The 16,661-nt window shown below is 44.1% G+C and overlaps 1 protein-coding gene across 4 annotated transcripts in view; it reads left to right on the top strand.

Annotated features, from left to right (window-relative positions):
• The window catches only part of unc5cb (unc-5 netrin receptor Cb), a 117,618-nt gene that overhangs the window by 57,559 nt on the left and 43,398 nt on the right, over positions 1–16,661 (top strand). For all 4 annotated transcript variants that reach the window (XM_019868029.1, XM_019868030.1, XM_019868031.1 and 1 more), the window contains exon 2: positions 13,807–14,037. In XM_019868029.1, the coding sequence (XP_019723588.1) occupies positions 13,807–14,037 (231 nt within the window). The remainder of the gene's footprint in view (positions 1–13,806; positions 14,038–16,661) is intronic.

Consider the following 16,661-nt stretch of genomic DNA (forward strand, 5'->3'; position numbering starts at 1 on the left):
CGCTTTCAGCGCCTGGCTGGTCTTGAGGAGGAGGGGTGGGGGTGCCATACTTGCTCCTCGTTGCCCCACCATTTTACGTGGTTGACCTATTTCACTGGCTCGGAGGGACACGGGCGAAATCACAGGCTGACAGTGGTCCCCTGGTGAGTGGAGCTGGCTGTGTGATTCCCTAATGCAGTCACGCCCTTACACACATACACACACACGCACACACACAATTCCCTCCGACCCAAGTGGCTCTAACACATTAACAGGTGTGATGTATTTTCACCCTTTCCCATCTTGGATATACAGTATTGTAATAACCGTCTCTCTGGCTATACTGTGGTCCTGCAATAGCTCACATTTTAATGCAGTCCTAGGGTGTAGTTATACTTAACTTTATAGTTCTATAAATTTGCATTTAATCTTTCAGAACTGTTTGTTTTTAAACTTTATTTTTTGGGGGGGATTTATGTACAGATACATACACAATCCACTACAAATGTGTACTCCATGACATCCCTCCACTGGATAACTCGGAAATGGTCCACAGTATGAATTCAGGCTTCTCCTGATGTCTCTTGTACTGGAAAGAATCGTCGCACATTTTTCAGCGACTTCGCACGTTCATACAGACTTCTATTGGAACAAAAGAAAACCAAACAAAGAGAATTACATGTTGTGTATTTAACCAAACAACATAACTAATGAACATCCCGCTAAAACACATTGCAAAACCCATGAATGGGCTAACCAAACTAGCTTTGATGTTGCAATACTGATAACCCTTTGCGCAACACACATTTCCCCAACAATGGCGCAGCAACACATACAGATAGACACTGTAACATTAACTGCAGGCATATATTCTTTATCCTCTGTGAAAAATAAATATTACCTCATCTTACTGTCACTATGTATTGAGTCCAAAGTTCTTTTTGTATCATGCATGTCTGTACTGTACTGTACTATACACTGACCCTTGGCAGGTACATCAGAAGGAGCATGGGCATTGAAGCATGAAATCATGATATAAAACGCTTTAAATTATTTATATTTTATTTAATTATTTTATTACTGCATGTCTCTACGTACAACATTGTAGCGTGCTATTTTTTCTCATAAAAAAAAAAAACTGTACTCCTTTTTTTGTACAACTGCTTACCTAGGTAAATTAAATGTTGAAATTAAGTCCAAGCCCCTTTATAAATTTGACATCAACTGCAGTGTAAATGTTGTTATAATTTATGGGAAAGGGGGTGGGGGGGACATTTTTTTGATTAGAGGCTGCTCTCGGGTCTTGCGTGGTGGCAATTAAACCTGCAAAACAGTTATTACCGGCTTAGCGGAGCATTTAAAAAGCCATCTGATGTGATATCAAGCGTTCAGCTGTAGTTTTTTTGTTTTTTTTTCTCCCCGCAGCCGTCTGCGGAGAATCTTGGCATCAAAGCTACAAATCAGCTGGTCAAAGTTTTGTGGACCGCTGCAGCATTTTGCCTTCGTTGCAAGTCGAAAATTAGTGTGTTGTACAACGGGAGCGAGATTATGCAACACTGTCGAGATGTTAACAGCTTTATGGCCTCACATCCAATACTGGAGCTGTTCGGGCTCAAATCGACGTAATGAAGTGCGAGAAAAGCGGATAGACTTTGGTGATTATTAGAGAGAGAGAGAGAGAGAGAGAGAGAGAGAGAGAGAGAGAGAGAGAGAGAGAGAGAGAGAGTGTGTGTTTAGTGTGCATGAGAGTGTGAGAGGTGCGAGTTAGTGAGGGTGTGAAAAATAGTGTGAGATCAACAGAAAGTTTGTGTGTGTGTATCTGTGTGTGGGAGAGACAAACTGGTGAGAGTGTGTGTGAGATGTGTGAGTTGATGAGTATTTGTGGAAGAGGATAGGTGATAGAGAGAGAGAGGCTATGTGTGTGTCTGAGTGAAAGTATTTTTGTTAGTGAAGGTGTGTGATTTTGTGTGCGGAAGAGCGTGAGATCGTGAGAGTCAATGTGTGTGCATGTGTGTGTGTGTGTGTGTGTGTGTGTGTGTGTGTCTGATTTGTTAAGTTGTGTGTGTCTGTCCCTGTGTGAGAATATTTGTGTTCGTGTGATTGTTTGAGATCCTGTGAGAGATTTGTGTGAGAAACTGTCGAGGATATGAGAGAGTCTGGTATTGTGCGAATGTGAGAGTAGCGCAAAAGAGTGTGTGAGTTGGATTTTTTTTGGGGGGGGAAAGGTTACAAGTGTCTATGAGTTTGTGTGATGAGTGCGAGTGCATGTGTTTGTGTGTGCTAGACAATGAGAGAGGTTGTGAGAGTCTGTCTGTGCGTGAGAGCTCATGAGAGTTTGTGGAAGTGTGTGAGCACTGGAGATTGAGAGTGCATTTTGAGATTATGAGTTTGAGTGAGTGCCTTTGTGAATGTACAGAATGTGAAAGCATGAGTGTGACTGTGTGTGTGTGTGTGTGTGTGTGTGTGTGTGTGTGTGTGCGTGTGTGTGCGTGTGTGCGTGCATATGCGCATCATAAGCCTGAGGTCCAGATATATAGTCATGTTTATTAGGCACAATTGCGGTTGGAATCTATATTTGTGTGTGTGTGTGTGTGTGTGTGTGTGTGTGTGTGTGTGTGTGTGTGTGTGTGTGTGTGTGTGTGTGTGTGCGTGCTCGTGCGCGCACGCGCGCGTCCTTTCATATATCAGCCCCCTCTCCCCATCTACTGATCCCGAGGCTAAGATTTATGAATCTGCATTACATCTGCCTTGTCACATGAATTCAGACATCACACACGCACCGTACAAGCACACACAGGCACCCACATGTTCAGATAGATTAAACCCCGCACTCATTCATACACACACACACACACACACACACACACACACACACACACACACACACACACACACGCACGCATATCCATGCACTTGCGCCGCACTGCGTTTTGGCACATTACGTCAAAGTCTACCAAGGGCCGTGTTAAATGTCGGGAAAAATATGACGCAGCGGTGGAACAAATGTTTATTGTGATGTATGACTCGGCTGCTGGTCCAAGTGTCAAATCACGATGTAACGCCTTCATCAAAAAAAAACTAATTCGACCATCTGCTTCCATATATCGTGGGGCCTTGAGATAAGAGTTTAATTTGTGACGTGACTACGCTCGTAAAGCAAAACACTTGCATCTCAAATCATTAGGGCTGCAGCAAACTATTATTTTGAAAATAGATTAATCTGTTGGTTATTCAGATTAAGAAAAATACAGGACATCATTTCAGTTATTTCATTTGATTATTATTAATAATTTGATACAATTATTATTCAATCACTGTTTTTTTGGTGCCTAATGTCAGAAAATAGGCAAAAATGTTGATTATTGTATTGCAAAGTTAGAGCTAATGGTTTTTTTTTGTCGTTGTTTGTTTTTTTAAATTTAGATTCAACCCAAAGGTAATCACTTTGCTTACATCAAGGACTACTGAGATCGGATAATATTTACTGTTGAGATGCTGAATGTCAGAACATTTGGACAATTTTAAATTAAAAAAGACAATTTGCCTGTCAAAAGTACTTATTGATTCATTTACGAATAAATTGTAATGTGTTAATGCATCAAATAAAAACAAAAACATTATTAAAAAAAAAAATCAGCAATAAGACATTTTAAAAGAGATGATATTGGCCGGTTAAATCGTCCTGCTGATTAATCAGTCAGGGCCTAGTTGTGTGGTTAAAAATTAAATTCCGTACAGTATAGAAATAGGTAAAAACAAGATATATGTTTGATGAAACAAGTGAATTTTCTAACTAATTACTTTCAGGTCCAGTAATATGTACGTTCGTTCACAGTGCTTGGGGCTAGTCCAAAATGGCCGCCACCTCCCATAAGGCAGCACAGCTGCTGCAATGCATTATGGGATTTGGCGGCCATTTTGGGCAAACAAAAAAAAGGACCAAGCCAATGATGTCAATGCATCTTGAGAAAAAGCCCAGTTGCGAGACTTCTGCCGACATGTAGGAATGTTTGTAAACTGAAAATAATATGCAACCAAGGGTACTTTCTGTTTTTGATTGTGATTTTTTTTAAATATTGTTTATAAACCGAGGTTCCACTCCTTTTCACCAGCATGTTGAAGGAATGAATGGCTGTCATTTGGACTCTTGAGTTGCGGTATCAGCCATTTGTCAGCTCGAGCTTGGCTGCCTCGTGTGAAAATTGTTACTTCTGTGTGCTTAACATGGGGTAAATATTATTATGCAATGATAAATATGTCACCAAATAGAAGCTGACGACTGAGCCTATGGCAAGTGTGACTCGACTAATGCACAGGGAGGAAAGGCAGGCAAATAAGTGCATGAGCTCACGCAGCAAAGGAAAAGCAGGATGACTGTTGAGGGTGGAGCCAAGTGTCAGAAGGGATTTCGCTCCAGGGAGAAAAAGAAGCACACCCGCAACGGTTTTCGCTCAGCGACTTCTCAGGCCTGATGTTGTCATTTGACCCAGAAAATAAATCAGTAAATTGGGGTGAATGAAATTATACTTGACTAAATCAGCCCTCTTTGGGTGGACGGACTTAGTAAAATGCTCGTAGCTCCTGACAAGAGGATGTCAAACTTTTCAAAATCACGTTTTGTAAACTTAGTAATCAAGGTAATTTGTAAAAAATGTGTTATGGTTTCTTCAGTTTAGTATCTACCATACAGCCTACAAATTTAGCTAGCTAGCGCTAACCTAGTGTACCGGTAATATTAAAATACTGAAATACCTCACAATAAAAATGCTGCTAACCACTTATTTTTAGAAGTGTCACTTCAAGCTTTTTATTAGTCACTCCTGTAAAAATATTTTTATATTTGTATGTGGAAATATGGTGTCAGTATCCAACCAGCCTCTACTACTAAAACACATCTAAATCATAAATGAAATGATATAATTCATTGAGCTAATATCCTCCACTGCCAAATATTCCTTTGTATTATTAAAATGATTTTTTTTTGGTTTCATCTTTTCGGATTCCATTGCTTTTACTGATATTTTAGCTTTCATGTATTTGATGCGTGTATAGTATTGAGTTTTAAATTATTAAGTGTTTGTTGCACTTTATAGAAATATGTAAGGTTGGGTCAAACAGTCGTGGTTTTGGCTATTGAATCCAGCGCTCAGTTCCTCCCCCCGGCGAATATCTGAGCTGGTCCACCGTTCCAACCAGCGTCACTGTGACGGAGCTGTTTTTCCTCCATAGTACCAGACAGTTTATTACCAAAATAATGACACGTTGCTTTAAATGGAGGTAGTTTTCCATTCGCCTACTTGTCTGGTGCCAGAAAGCGGATGCCCGCTGTTCCGAGCCAATTAGCCAAAGTACAGTCATCGCATCAAAGTACAGGGAGCGTGGCGAAGGGGCCTGAGAGAGTGTGACATGTCTCGTCCGCCACGGCCCACCGGTCAGTATTGAGTTGAGGTTGACGTGTGACGTTTTTCCGAGCTTCTCCGGATGTGTGACCGTCAGCGGGCGGCGTTGACACATATTCCATATTTGTATCGGCGCCTGCCATGGAGACCACCGAGCATAAAGGTCGCAAACAGCAAAACCCTGCATGGAGTTAATTGTGTGAATGCAATTCCTCCATAAATTCTGTGGCGTTTGAGTGCATTCTGTGGAGGGTGCTAGGTAAGAAGCCCGTGACAGTACCCCCCACCCACCATTGCCTCACCGCCCCCACCCCATCTCACCTCCACCCCCGCCTCTTCACCTACATCCTCTTCTCCGTTCTCCTACCGACTCCGCTCGTAGAGTACCGTAAATTAGTCCCGGGTGGTGACACGGTGCTTGCTGGGTAATTTGGACAATGGGCCGTTTGACAGCTCACCCATCACAGCTACAGCGCCCCGGGGAGCCACTACTCCTCACGAGGTTTTTTTCCCCTCCTTTCCATTCCTTTTTTAAATTTTTTTCCCCCGTCCCTCCATTTGCACTGACGGAGTGACTCGCTAAGTAGCGGCATCATTCTCCAATCACGCACCAAAATAGCTTTTCATCCGGTAGGGAACAAGGAAGGGGGCTCCACGAGATGCTGGAGTGAAAGCTCCTAATTGCTGGAGAGCGAGTGGAAAAATATGATGGAAAGAAGGGCATCAAAACGTAAGCGCAAGATAAGATTAATTCTCTCCATTCCCCAAAAAACGTTGAAGCCCCGAGAAGGATGAAGAGTGGGACCACGCATATTTTTGTTTTCACTCGCCCTCGCCCCCCTACATTATATCTGTTGAAATTTGACGGTAGTGACGGAAAAAATGTAATATTATCACCCGAAAAATGATTGACTGATGTTGAAATCTCAATTAATACACATGATTATCCACTAATTTCAAAACGTACCATTTATTTTGAGGTGGAGACGGCGCGGATTCAGTCTCCACTCAGTAAACGGGATGAACGCGTGGAGTGAACGCTTGTCTGTCTCTTTATGTGCCCTGGTGAGACCAGTTCAGGGTGTTGTTTGTCTTTTGCCGGAAGTCTCCTGGGATTGGCTCCAGCTCCTCGTGACCTTAAACTGGTTAAGCGCGTTAGAAAATGGATGGATGAATATCTTTACCGACACTGATGGATTTATTTTAGCGTGTTGAATGAATTAAAGGTGAAGAACGTCCTTGTCCTGACATTTTTCAATTTCTCTGTCCATAAAAAAAAAAAAAAAAAAAAAAGGGTAGCTAAAGCGTTATTCTTGGAAAATTCTGTTTCTTTAAATGAGCGTTGAACATTCCGTTGGCCCTGCTTTAAATTGGATTGCACATTTGCAACTACTCCCTCCCACGCCGTCTTTGCCGTTTTTATGGCTTCGAGGGCATCGGAAAGCGCCGAGTGTCGGCTTCTGAGATTGGCACGACGCTCTGACCTTGCTCCTCCCGGCACAGAGACGCCACTTGAACAGCCAGTCAATCGTCCAAAGCCTGCCGTGAAGCTGGCGAGCGGCAGCCGCTCGCCGCCAGAGTGCGGGCCAGACAGGGCGGAGTGAAGGTCAGGGACGGCAGTCAGAGGCAACATGTAAGCAACGGCCATGACGGATGTGCAAGGAGCAGCGGGTACGCTCGGAGACTTGAAAATAAGCCGCAGAGATGAGGCTGTGGTTTTCAAATGCTTGTCCACAAAGACGTCCTAATTACCGCTCGCTTTGCTTGTATTACTCGGCTGCGTATTCTCGCGTGGATCGAAAGGGGAAATATGCACTAAGTTTGGCGCTTTATTACAGTCCAGCAACGGCAAAAACGCTTCATTTTGCAACCATTCGAAAGTTTGATCCCTCAAGCTTCTCTCCTCAAGACGCCCATTTTATTTTATTTCTTTTTTTAAAGTACAACCGCAGTAAACCAACTTAGGGTGAAACAAAACTTAAGAGCTAGTTTGCCTGGTGTTTATGAAAAAAACTTTGGTTCTGTGAAGACCAAATTGCCTTTGTCGTTTATGAAAAGACGTAAATTAGGTTCATCCACTAAATAGTCTTTCACTTTTGGAAAAATACACCCGGTTCCACAACGCCTATGATAACTCTTGTCCAGTGAATGAAGATTGATGTTTATGAAAACACGTTCGATTTATTCAAGACTAAATTATCTTCAAGCTCTTTGTTTGGTCTGTTCAATAAAGACATTTTATGAAATGTTTACAAAAGCACACATGTTCATGTCAAGTCTAAAGCGCGTTCAACCAAGACAGAATTGTCGAAAAGATGCGCATTTGGTTCTGTGACTAAAATCTTTTGAGTTTTTTTGTTTTTTTTAAACGTACATTCAGTTGGAACTTGAGTAGGCTTTGGCTGCCTTTTTTGGGTCGTCGCTTGTTGACCAATGGTGGCACGTCTGTGAAGCGGCTGGCGTGTTTACCCCGCAAGCGTCTGACAGCTAACTCAAAAAAGCGTCCTCTTGTTTGTCTTGAGATGGCGGGCTTCCCCCTGGAGAGGAAATATGAGCGGTTGAGAGGATAGCGAGTGGGTCTGGCGGGTTGGGGCTCTGATGGGGTCGCCCCCCCCCCCCAACCCCCCAAACAGGAATCAATAAATCGCCCCGCTGCAGCCAACCGTTAGCCGCGGCCCCGCAGATAAACGCGCGTACACACATTTGCGGATATGAAGCACTCAGCCGCAAACAGGCGTTAGAGTGGAAGTAAGCCCGCTGCTTATTTACCTTCTTCTCGTGGAGCTCGGCGTTAAAGACAATGGCAACACTTATCGATCGGCTCTCGCGGAGGATGAGCGGGCCTTTACTTAATCCAAGACTAACAAGCATCGACGTGCGCGACGTCGTTAGCATTGATTTATGTTCACTCAATATAATGGGGAAGTGTGCTCTCGGTCAATTTATAGTCAGCGCTTGATTGACAGTCGATTTATGCCGCTTCGCTTGACATGACAGGTGAGTGGTTTGTTATTCTGCTTGACCACTCAGCTGTAAAGCACCTCGCGCTCTTCTCCATCACCGCATATCAAAACATTGGCAAGTAAAGCCCCCCCCTGTTGTCGATTTAACCATCCGGCCGGTTACTCTGTTTTCGTTTACCACTATTCATCTTCTGTGATTTTAGGGTGTTACAGAAAGCCCCCCAAAAAGTCACCAATGTATTTTTTCCCCCCCCAGCAAATAGCACAGTAAAAGAAGTGACCGTAATTTTTGAACCATGAATTTCACTGTACTCCAAAACTATGACGGTAAATTTATTTCAGCGCCTCTCCCTCCCCACTCTTCCTCGGCACAATAAATCTGCTTGAGGACACACGGGATATATGGAGAGCTTATCTGGCACGGGGGTGTCACAGGACCGACATTCAGACTCTCTTATCACAAGATACTCTCACACACACCCGCGCGCGCGCACACACACAATAGAATATATACGATCTGTGAAAAACACCCCCACAAATATCTCAACCTACAGGATGCAAGACGGGAAATCGAGCCAAATTGGAGTTATGATGTAAAGTGCATGTTCGGTATATACTGCGGAGCACACTTGTAAGGCAAACAATGAATTCATGTCATGTTTGGGGATGATTATAGTCAGAATTTATTTTAATTTTTTTTTTACAAAGTATGGCTATGGATATTGGTATGTTTATTGGTACGCATTATGTACTGAACGTGGTGTGTTTTCGTTATGCGCTTGCTTGTATATGTACAGTATATGCATGTGTGCCTGTATATACTGTATGTATGAAAAACAAACACAATTCTTGAGAGAGTTAATGCCTTGGAAATTGGTTTGGAATCTTCTCCTGACTGATACCCAATGACAGAAATGTCAGGGAAAGCCTACTAAAGCAGCTGAACTTTATATGCGGTTAATCGGAGGCACTTCAAATTCGGACAAATGTGCGCCAACTCCCTTTTAACATGCGATTGAATGTGATCGGTATTGTACTGAACATGGCCACATCCTCGGTTCGGGGGGGGTGTACATTTGTGCAACCACATTATCTCAGTCGTTTTTTTTCACATCCTCTCTTGAAGGGGACACACGATTCGATATGATTTCCGACAGGAGCTGTATCTAGTTGAATATTAAAAAAAAAAAAAAAGACATGAATACTTTCATATTTTGCCCATTATGTAGCAGCTGTCAGTATGATGCCGTTCACCTCAAACCACAGGCAACGTTATAAACATATTGTTATGTGGAAGACAGTCTTGCGGTGTCAATCAACATTGCGTATTATTGTACTCAAAGCAAAAGCGACTCTTCTCTCGGGTCTCATTAGACTGCAGCAAATGAAATGAATGTCAATCAGTTTTCCACTCGTGTACTTTTAGGCACTCATTTGAATGCTTCTGGAATCGTGATTTGCACGAGTGACCGTCGTGCTAACTAACGATCTTGTGGCAGCCTTGAAACCTTGTTCTTTTTTTTTTTTTTAACTCGTCTCTCGCAAAACACATCTCTTAATTTTTTTTTCTTTTTAAATTGGCCCATTTCATGAAAAACAAAGAAGCTCTGTTTCCGCCAGTCAAGCCAACATGTTTTGGGTCTTAAAAAGTGCATAATGGACGATGATGTTATCGGAGACCGGATGTCTTAACGGGCCATCCGAGAACAGTATCGTACACAAAGATGGATGGAGACCGACGCAACTTCTCAGAAAGCTGCAGCAATATTAGCTGTTCGTTGCAGAGGATAAAGAATATACGCCGGTGCTTATTGTGATCGTATGTCTACTGCACGCGTTGCTCCATCGTTTGTGTTCCAAATAATATACGTTGCCTGAAGAGTCACAACACTGCCATAACGTTCCTTTTTGCTCGTGTCGTTTTGACATGTTTCTGATCCTTTTTAGGCTGAAGCTAAATCTCACTGTGCGAGTCTCTCGTCTTCCCCGCGCCTCACATCTCCCCTGCCCGAGAGCGTGCTTTAATATGTAATGATGCCAATGTTTTGGGAGCCAGCGTTTGGCTTTGATTCGCCTGCGTCCACGCTATCATCCTTTTAATAGCGCGACACTCCCGCCGCTCGGGAAGGCAACAACTCGCCGCCAATGCCAAGACGAGCTCCCAAAGCTCTTGTCCACTCCCACGTGGCGAACCGGGCTCACTTTAATTCTGCATTCTGCCTTGTTCTTTCGGTAACAAGGCAGGAGGACAAACTCATTTAGAGGCGGCGTGTTATTAATCGCTCCCATCTTCAAAAATGACAACCTTCCAGCCATTTTAACAAATATTCCCTTTGCCTCCTAAATTATTCCCTAATATGACTTCCAGTGGGAATTAGCAAAACTCACCCTAATTATGAAGCATAATACAATTGGAATGAAAAAAAATATATAAAAAAAGTGCTGCGAGGACACGTTTCATTAAAATTTTAAAGCCTGAATATAAAGACAATTTAGGAGCGTGGAGATTAAAATCAAGCCACATAATTACAAATCTTTAATACAAGTACCCATATTGCATTTTAATCAGACAGAACAGACTTGTGAAACAAATGGGGCCAAATAGAAGGAAATGACTTTGAAATGCCTTATTGATGCTTCCGAGTGCTATTCGTTTCATCTGTGTATTATGTTGACAAACACGACACACACAAGCAAGAATTCGGGTCTGTGCGTGACGAATTTCAAGAGGGAAGTAAATTTCCATAGAACATGAAGTAAATTTGGAACCGAACCCCTAATTAAGAAAACTTTACCATTTGCTGTGTTCCATTTTGAGCAAAACAGAATCAAACTTGGACCAAACGAAACAATCCAAAGTTTACGGTTCCAAGCAAACTCTGGCACAGTTAGGTGGTGATTGCGCAAGTACGCTTGATTTAAGGGCAACTGTCTTTGGGCTCAGCATGTACTCTGGGTACTCGGTTCATGGCAGATTTTTGGAAAACGCTATTAATGACAGCAATCAAATGGGGGGGGGGGGAATGTACGACTTAAATATTGAGGTCAAATAATGCCTTAGAATCAGCGATTTCCAGAGGACTTTGGATTTGACTGTTTGCTGCCCTCACCAGACTATAACGCCCTGGCTTTCCAGCAAGCACCGTCTCATGAGCTCTCTTTGCATTGAGGATAAATGCCTGAGCTCGATGCAGTTCGGAGAGGGGGCCAGGTAAATGAGTGTTGATAAGGATCAGGTGTTTGGATTTTTTTTTTCGCCCCACCCCGACGTCCCCGTCATACCACTTCCATTCATGTCCGCCGTAAAAATTCTGTCAGCGAGGAAGTTGATTAATTAGGATATCTGTGGGCAAGTCTGGCGCTTACCCCTTCCACGAGCGTGTGCGCGCTTTCATGGTCGGCTCAGATCTCTGCCGCTTCGCAGCTCGACACAGCAAAGGCGCCAGGAGCCAGCGAGAGAGGGAGGGAGGGAGAGAGAGAGAAGAGACTTGGAGAGATGGGGAGATAATGGCAATAGCAGGTGAAAGACGGCTAACACAATCTGTAATGAGTTTCCGTCAGCTGCGGCTCTCGCCCCTTTTCTGGGTCCGCGTCCCTTCATTGAGCACGTGGGCGGACTGAGGACCGAGGAGCCAGCCGGGCCCCAGTCGGGCTTTTGCGGCGTTGTCGGGTGAAAAGACAAAACGAAAGGAACAGATGAAACTTGAGAACATGTGAACAAATCACTTGGCCGAAATGGTCAGACGTTGCGTCGGGTTGAATGTGAAGTGGAATTTGAGGGACGAGTCATTGATTCATTCGCCAGTCAGTGAATGCGCGAATGCTTGTCTGCCTTTTCCAGCGGTACCTTGACTTTTAACGGCGATGAAGTGATTCGATGAATCACTGACGAAGGAATCAACTTGGCCCGTCATATTAACCGGAGGCGTATTCTGAATTGGGTCCGCACCGGAGGAGGGTTGGATTGCCAGTGGCTCATTTGCATAAAACAGGACCGCCCCCTCCAAACAGAGCAAGGCCAGAAAGGCAAAACAAAACAAGTGAATAAACTGCTATGGTATGCTCATAGGTCACCTCAGGTTGCGATTCACCACAGGTTAACAGCAAAGTAAACAAGATGACTCCCCCCCCTCACACCCATCAGTGAGGATGGCCTCGGTCACGCCAACCCCATCATCTCGGGTGGGGGCCGTGGCAGGTATGGAGGCAGAGATAACATTAGAGAGACATCACAGGGAGATATGTGGCCGCGAGAGAGATTATTCAGCGCCGCAAAGGCAACCGGGAGGCAACCTCTGTCAGACATCAAGGCTCCAGCGTGTCCGCACAGGACAAGGACGGTGGGGAGGGGGACACAAGAGCACGGACGAATTACTGATGCACTGATGCACTCCATTTTTTTTTTTTTTTTTGTCTTTCTCGACAATGATCAAGTAAAAACAGATAAAGTTGAGCATTCAGACCCTATCAAAACAATCCGAGCTCTTGCGGACACGGGGGTTTGGTCTGCATTCCATCTCTTTCTCTTGAGTTATTGATGCCTTACCGGATTAATGGTAGAAATAAGAACAGTTCTGGAGGTGACAAACAAAGGGCGGGCGGGGGTTTGGGGGAGGCTTCCTCCTCCTCTTCAAAGGAGAAGTTCCCTGTGCTCGCCCGCCCATGGTTGTGGCGCTTGCTGCCGCTGCGAGTGTTCGCTTGCGTTTGCGGCAGCGGCGTGTGCGATTCAAGACACAAAGATGAAAGGGAGTTGTAATTACAGGGAAGCGTATCTGTCGAGTGCAGAAGTATTGGAGGAATGGCGCAAAGTGGGCCAGCAGCCTCAGGTCATTAGATCTTCGGTGAGTGTGTATGCGTGTGCGAGCCAGTGAGACAAAAAGCACAGAGGAGGGAGAGCAAAACCGAAACCGGGCGACAGCTTGTAACGTCAGTTCATCTGAGTCTACCTCTGAACTCTGAAATGTGGTGAAATCCACACAACTTTACCGGTGATGAGTCATCCCTCCCCCATTATATCATCTCTAGCACGAAAGAGTACAGTTAGCTAGCTAGCTAGCTAAGCCCACACTCTGATTCAGCATCTTCCTGGGATGTCTCAATTTATTGAACAACTGTGTGTCGTTATTTAAGACCTTATTCCCAAGTGAGTAGGTTACGCTACGGACGAGCCCACTCCCCCTCCACTGCCCAAGGGGACTCCTGGAGGCTTGTTTGCTCGCAAGCTGATAGCAAGTGTCACCCGGCGGGATATATTCCAGACACCCAAGGCTTTAAGTGGTTCGAACATTACCAGTACGAATCAGACTTGCGTGACGAAGTAGCATCCATCCATTTTTTTTCCCCGCATTCAGCGGACACGCCAGCAACGTTTGAGAGCAGAGAGAGAGGCTTGCTTTTTCATGATTTTCAAGCTTTATTTTTATATACTTGCTTCAGACTCTATAATCTCTTCCTTTTCCCTCTAGTGGACGACGATTTCATCGGTCTCAGCGAGCTGCCGGAAACCTTCCCCTCGGACCCGCCTGAACCGCTGCCCGTCTTCCTGATGGAGCCGGAGGAGGCCTACATCGTCAAAAACAAGCCCGTCAACCTGTACTGTAAGGCCACGCCCGCCACGCAGATCTACTTCAAGTGCAACAGCGAATGGGTGCACCAGAAGGAGCATACGGTGGAGGAGCGTGTGGATGAGAACTCTGGTAAGGACAACCAACACCTGTGTGTGTGTGTGTGTGTGTGTGTGTGTGTGTGTGTGTGTGTGTGTGTGTGTGTGTGTGTGTGTGTGTGTGTGTGTGTGTGTGCGTGTGTGTGTGTGTGTTTTACATTCGACAGGCTACTCCGGGTTCCTCCCACATTAAAAAAAACAAAAAAACATCCATATTCGAGACTTAATTGTCCTCAGACGTGCATATGAATGTTTGTCTTAGTGTTGTGAGTGGTCAGTGTGGTTTTCTAGAAACAATCTCCTCTTGCATTCAATCTTTGCATGCATCCAGAGGAAGGTAAGATAGTGACTCTCATGGCAAGCTAGTTTCTTTTTTTTTTCCCCTCACTGAATTCTCAGCCCCCGAAGGCACCGGAGCTATTACACCCAACAGTGCAGGCACTGATTGGCTACATTCAGCTGCTGTAATAGGAAACTTAAGTTTCTTTCTTTCCCCCACAGGTACAAATCATTTGACATTTAGCGTGTTTTCATCCGGCTGTTTACTCCTCGTCCCCATCACCCGCACATTGATTGCACTGTGGACATCTAGATACGCTTCAATCCGTAACACGGACCCAGAGAAGCAGATTCAAAAAGCGTGTTGCGAGCCAGCCTCAAAAAAGCGAAGGCGTATTGAAGTTTTGCCCTTTTGCCTGAGATGTTACTTGTGCTTTGTGTTGCTTATTGTTATTGCGAAGAAGGCGTTTGAAGGTTGCCGTGTTGCTTTGGCTCTTCGTGTCAAAGGGGTTTGCGCTAAAAGCATCAACACAGAACAACAGCCCACGCGTCAGCACACCGAGAGCCCCGCTCCAGGCCCACGGGCTACTTCCTGTGCAGATATTCATTCATGGATGCTCTTTACCCCCACCCTACAAACACACGCAAACACAAATAATCACATCTTGCCTAACATTGCAGTTGGCACACCCATTACAAAGACAAGTATGGATTTGAGATATAATTGGCGAAAATTTTCCTTGAAACTGGGCTATTTTTCGCTACACCTCAAACTGCACAGAATGTGGAGTAATATTTGTTTTTGTTTCAATCCAGTCCTGTCGGTGGCGTTATGTAGGCCATTCCACTAAAATCGGGGACATTTGCGTCCCCGGGACATGTACAACTGTGCGATAAAATTAACTTGAAAAAATATATATATATATGTATATTTTGTCTCTTGATGATATCTGTGGACTAGCCAGAATAACGTAAATGTAGATTTGTATACGATTTGAAATGCATTCCATTCCATACAAAATACTACTGAAGTTACCGCCTCTCATGGAAAACTGCGATGATGTAGCTGGCAGAAATGGAATCTTCTCCTTTCTGCGCTCACTTTCATGTCGGGCAATCACTCATGATGTTCTGAAAACAAGGACAAGATGGAGAGTCAGTCATACAGAGGCATTTTTATGTACCATGTACAAGCCATAAAGGGATCCTTATTCAGATGCGTCTGAAGATCTTTCAATACAAACAATTTGACCTTGAACGAGACTGTTTAAATGGGGGGGAGGGGAGGGGGCGAGTTATGAAATGTGTTCTTGACATTCCGCAGATGTGAGAAACCTTTGAAATGCGGTGCCGCAGACTAATTGATCAAGTGAGCGAGCCACCAAGTCAAGAATACAACAGAAGGTTCAGTGTCAGAGCAGGAGGATGAACAGACCAGACTAGAAAAAAATCAGATCATAAAATGGCATTTATCAAACAAAAACTTAATTCCCCCCCAAAATTATGGATCTAATCCAAAGAAAAAAACCTAGACCGCATGCCTCCAAAGGGCTCATCATTGAATACAATCAAATAATTGTATAATTTTGTTATTACGAATATATTCAATGAGCGCCCTTCCTCTTTTGATAAAATAGAGCCTTCGCAACATCTGACAGCAAGACTTAAATATGAGAAAAAAAAATGCTGAGTTTATCTTCAGCTCTGTTACATCTGTTAAATCCTTCAAATGAACTCTGCTCCAATTCAAGCATTCGATAAAAAATGCCGATCGGAATATAGAACATGTTTCAAAGAACTACTTTTTCCTCTCAAAGTAGTACGGGTGCAGCAATCTGTGAAACACAATAGCTGAGGAGGATAAGGGTGTCTTCCATGTACTCTATTGTAAAGGAATTTCATTCATCGCAGCATCACGCATCAGTCGGAACGCGAACAAATGTCAGCAGCGGGTGAGAAGGAGAGCTTTTGTGTCTTTACTGTCCACAAGAAAAGACTAGTTTTATCCAATGTAAGACTGAGGGCAGCAGGAAAATGGAGCACTGCAGCCAAGTGGAGATTCGGGATGATTATACTGCTGCATCACACGTCTATTGGAACACACGGGAACAAACGCAACTATGAGATGAGAAGTTAAGACTCCATTGGTAGAAAGACAACTTTATGTGAGATGAGACTGAGGCTATCAAGAAAACGGAGCACCGCGGCCAAGTGGAGACTGTGGAATGTCAAATAACGGGATCAACCAGCAGTTCGAACACACACACGAGCAAACATACCTAAGAGATGAGAAGACGAGCCTCCACGGCAAAAAAGGCAACTTTTTCCGAGATGAGACTGAGGACCGCAAGAAAACAAAACAGCCAAGTGGAGACTGTG

The sequence above is a fragment of the Hippocampus comes genome, unplaced genomic scaffold (assembly GCF_001891065.2).
Source record: "Hippocampus comes isolate QL1 unplaced genomic scaffold, H_comes_QL1_v1.1 scaffold19, whole genome shotgun sequence".
Taxonomy (NCBI): Eukaryota; Metazoa; Chordata; class Actinopteri; order Syngnathiformes; family Syngnathidae; genus Hippocampus; species Hippocampus comes.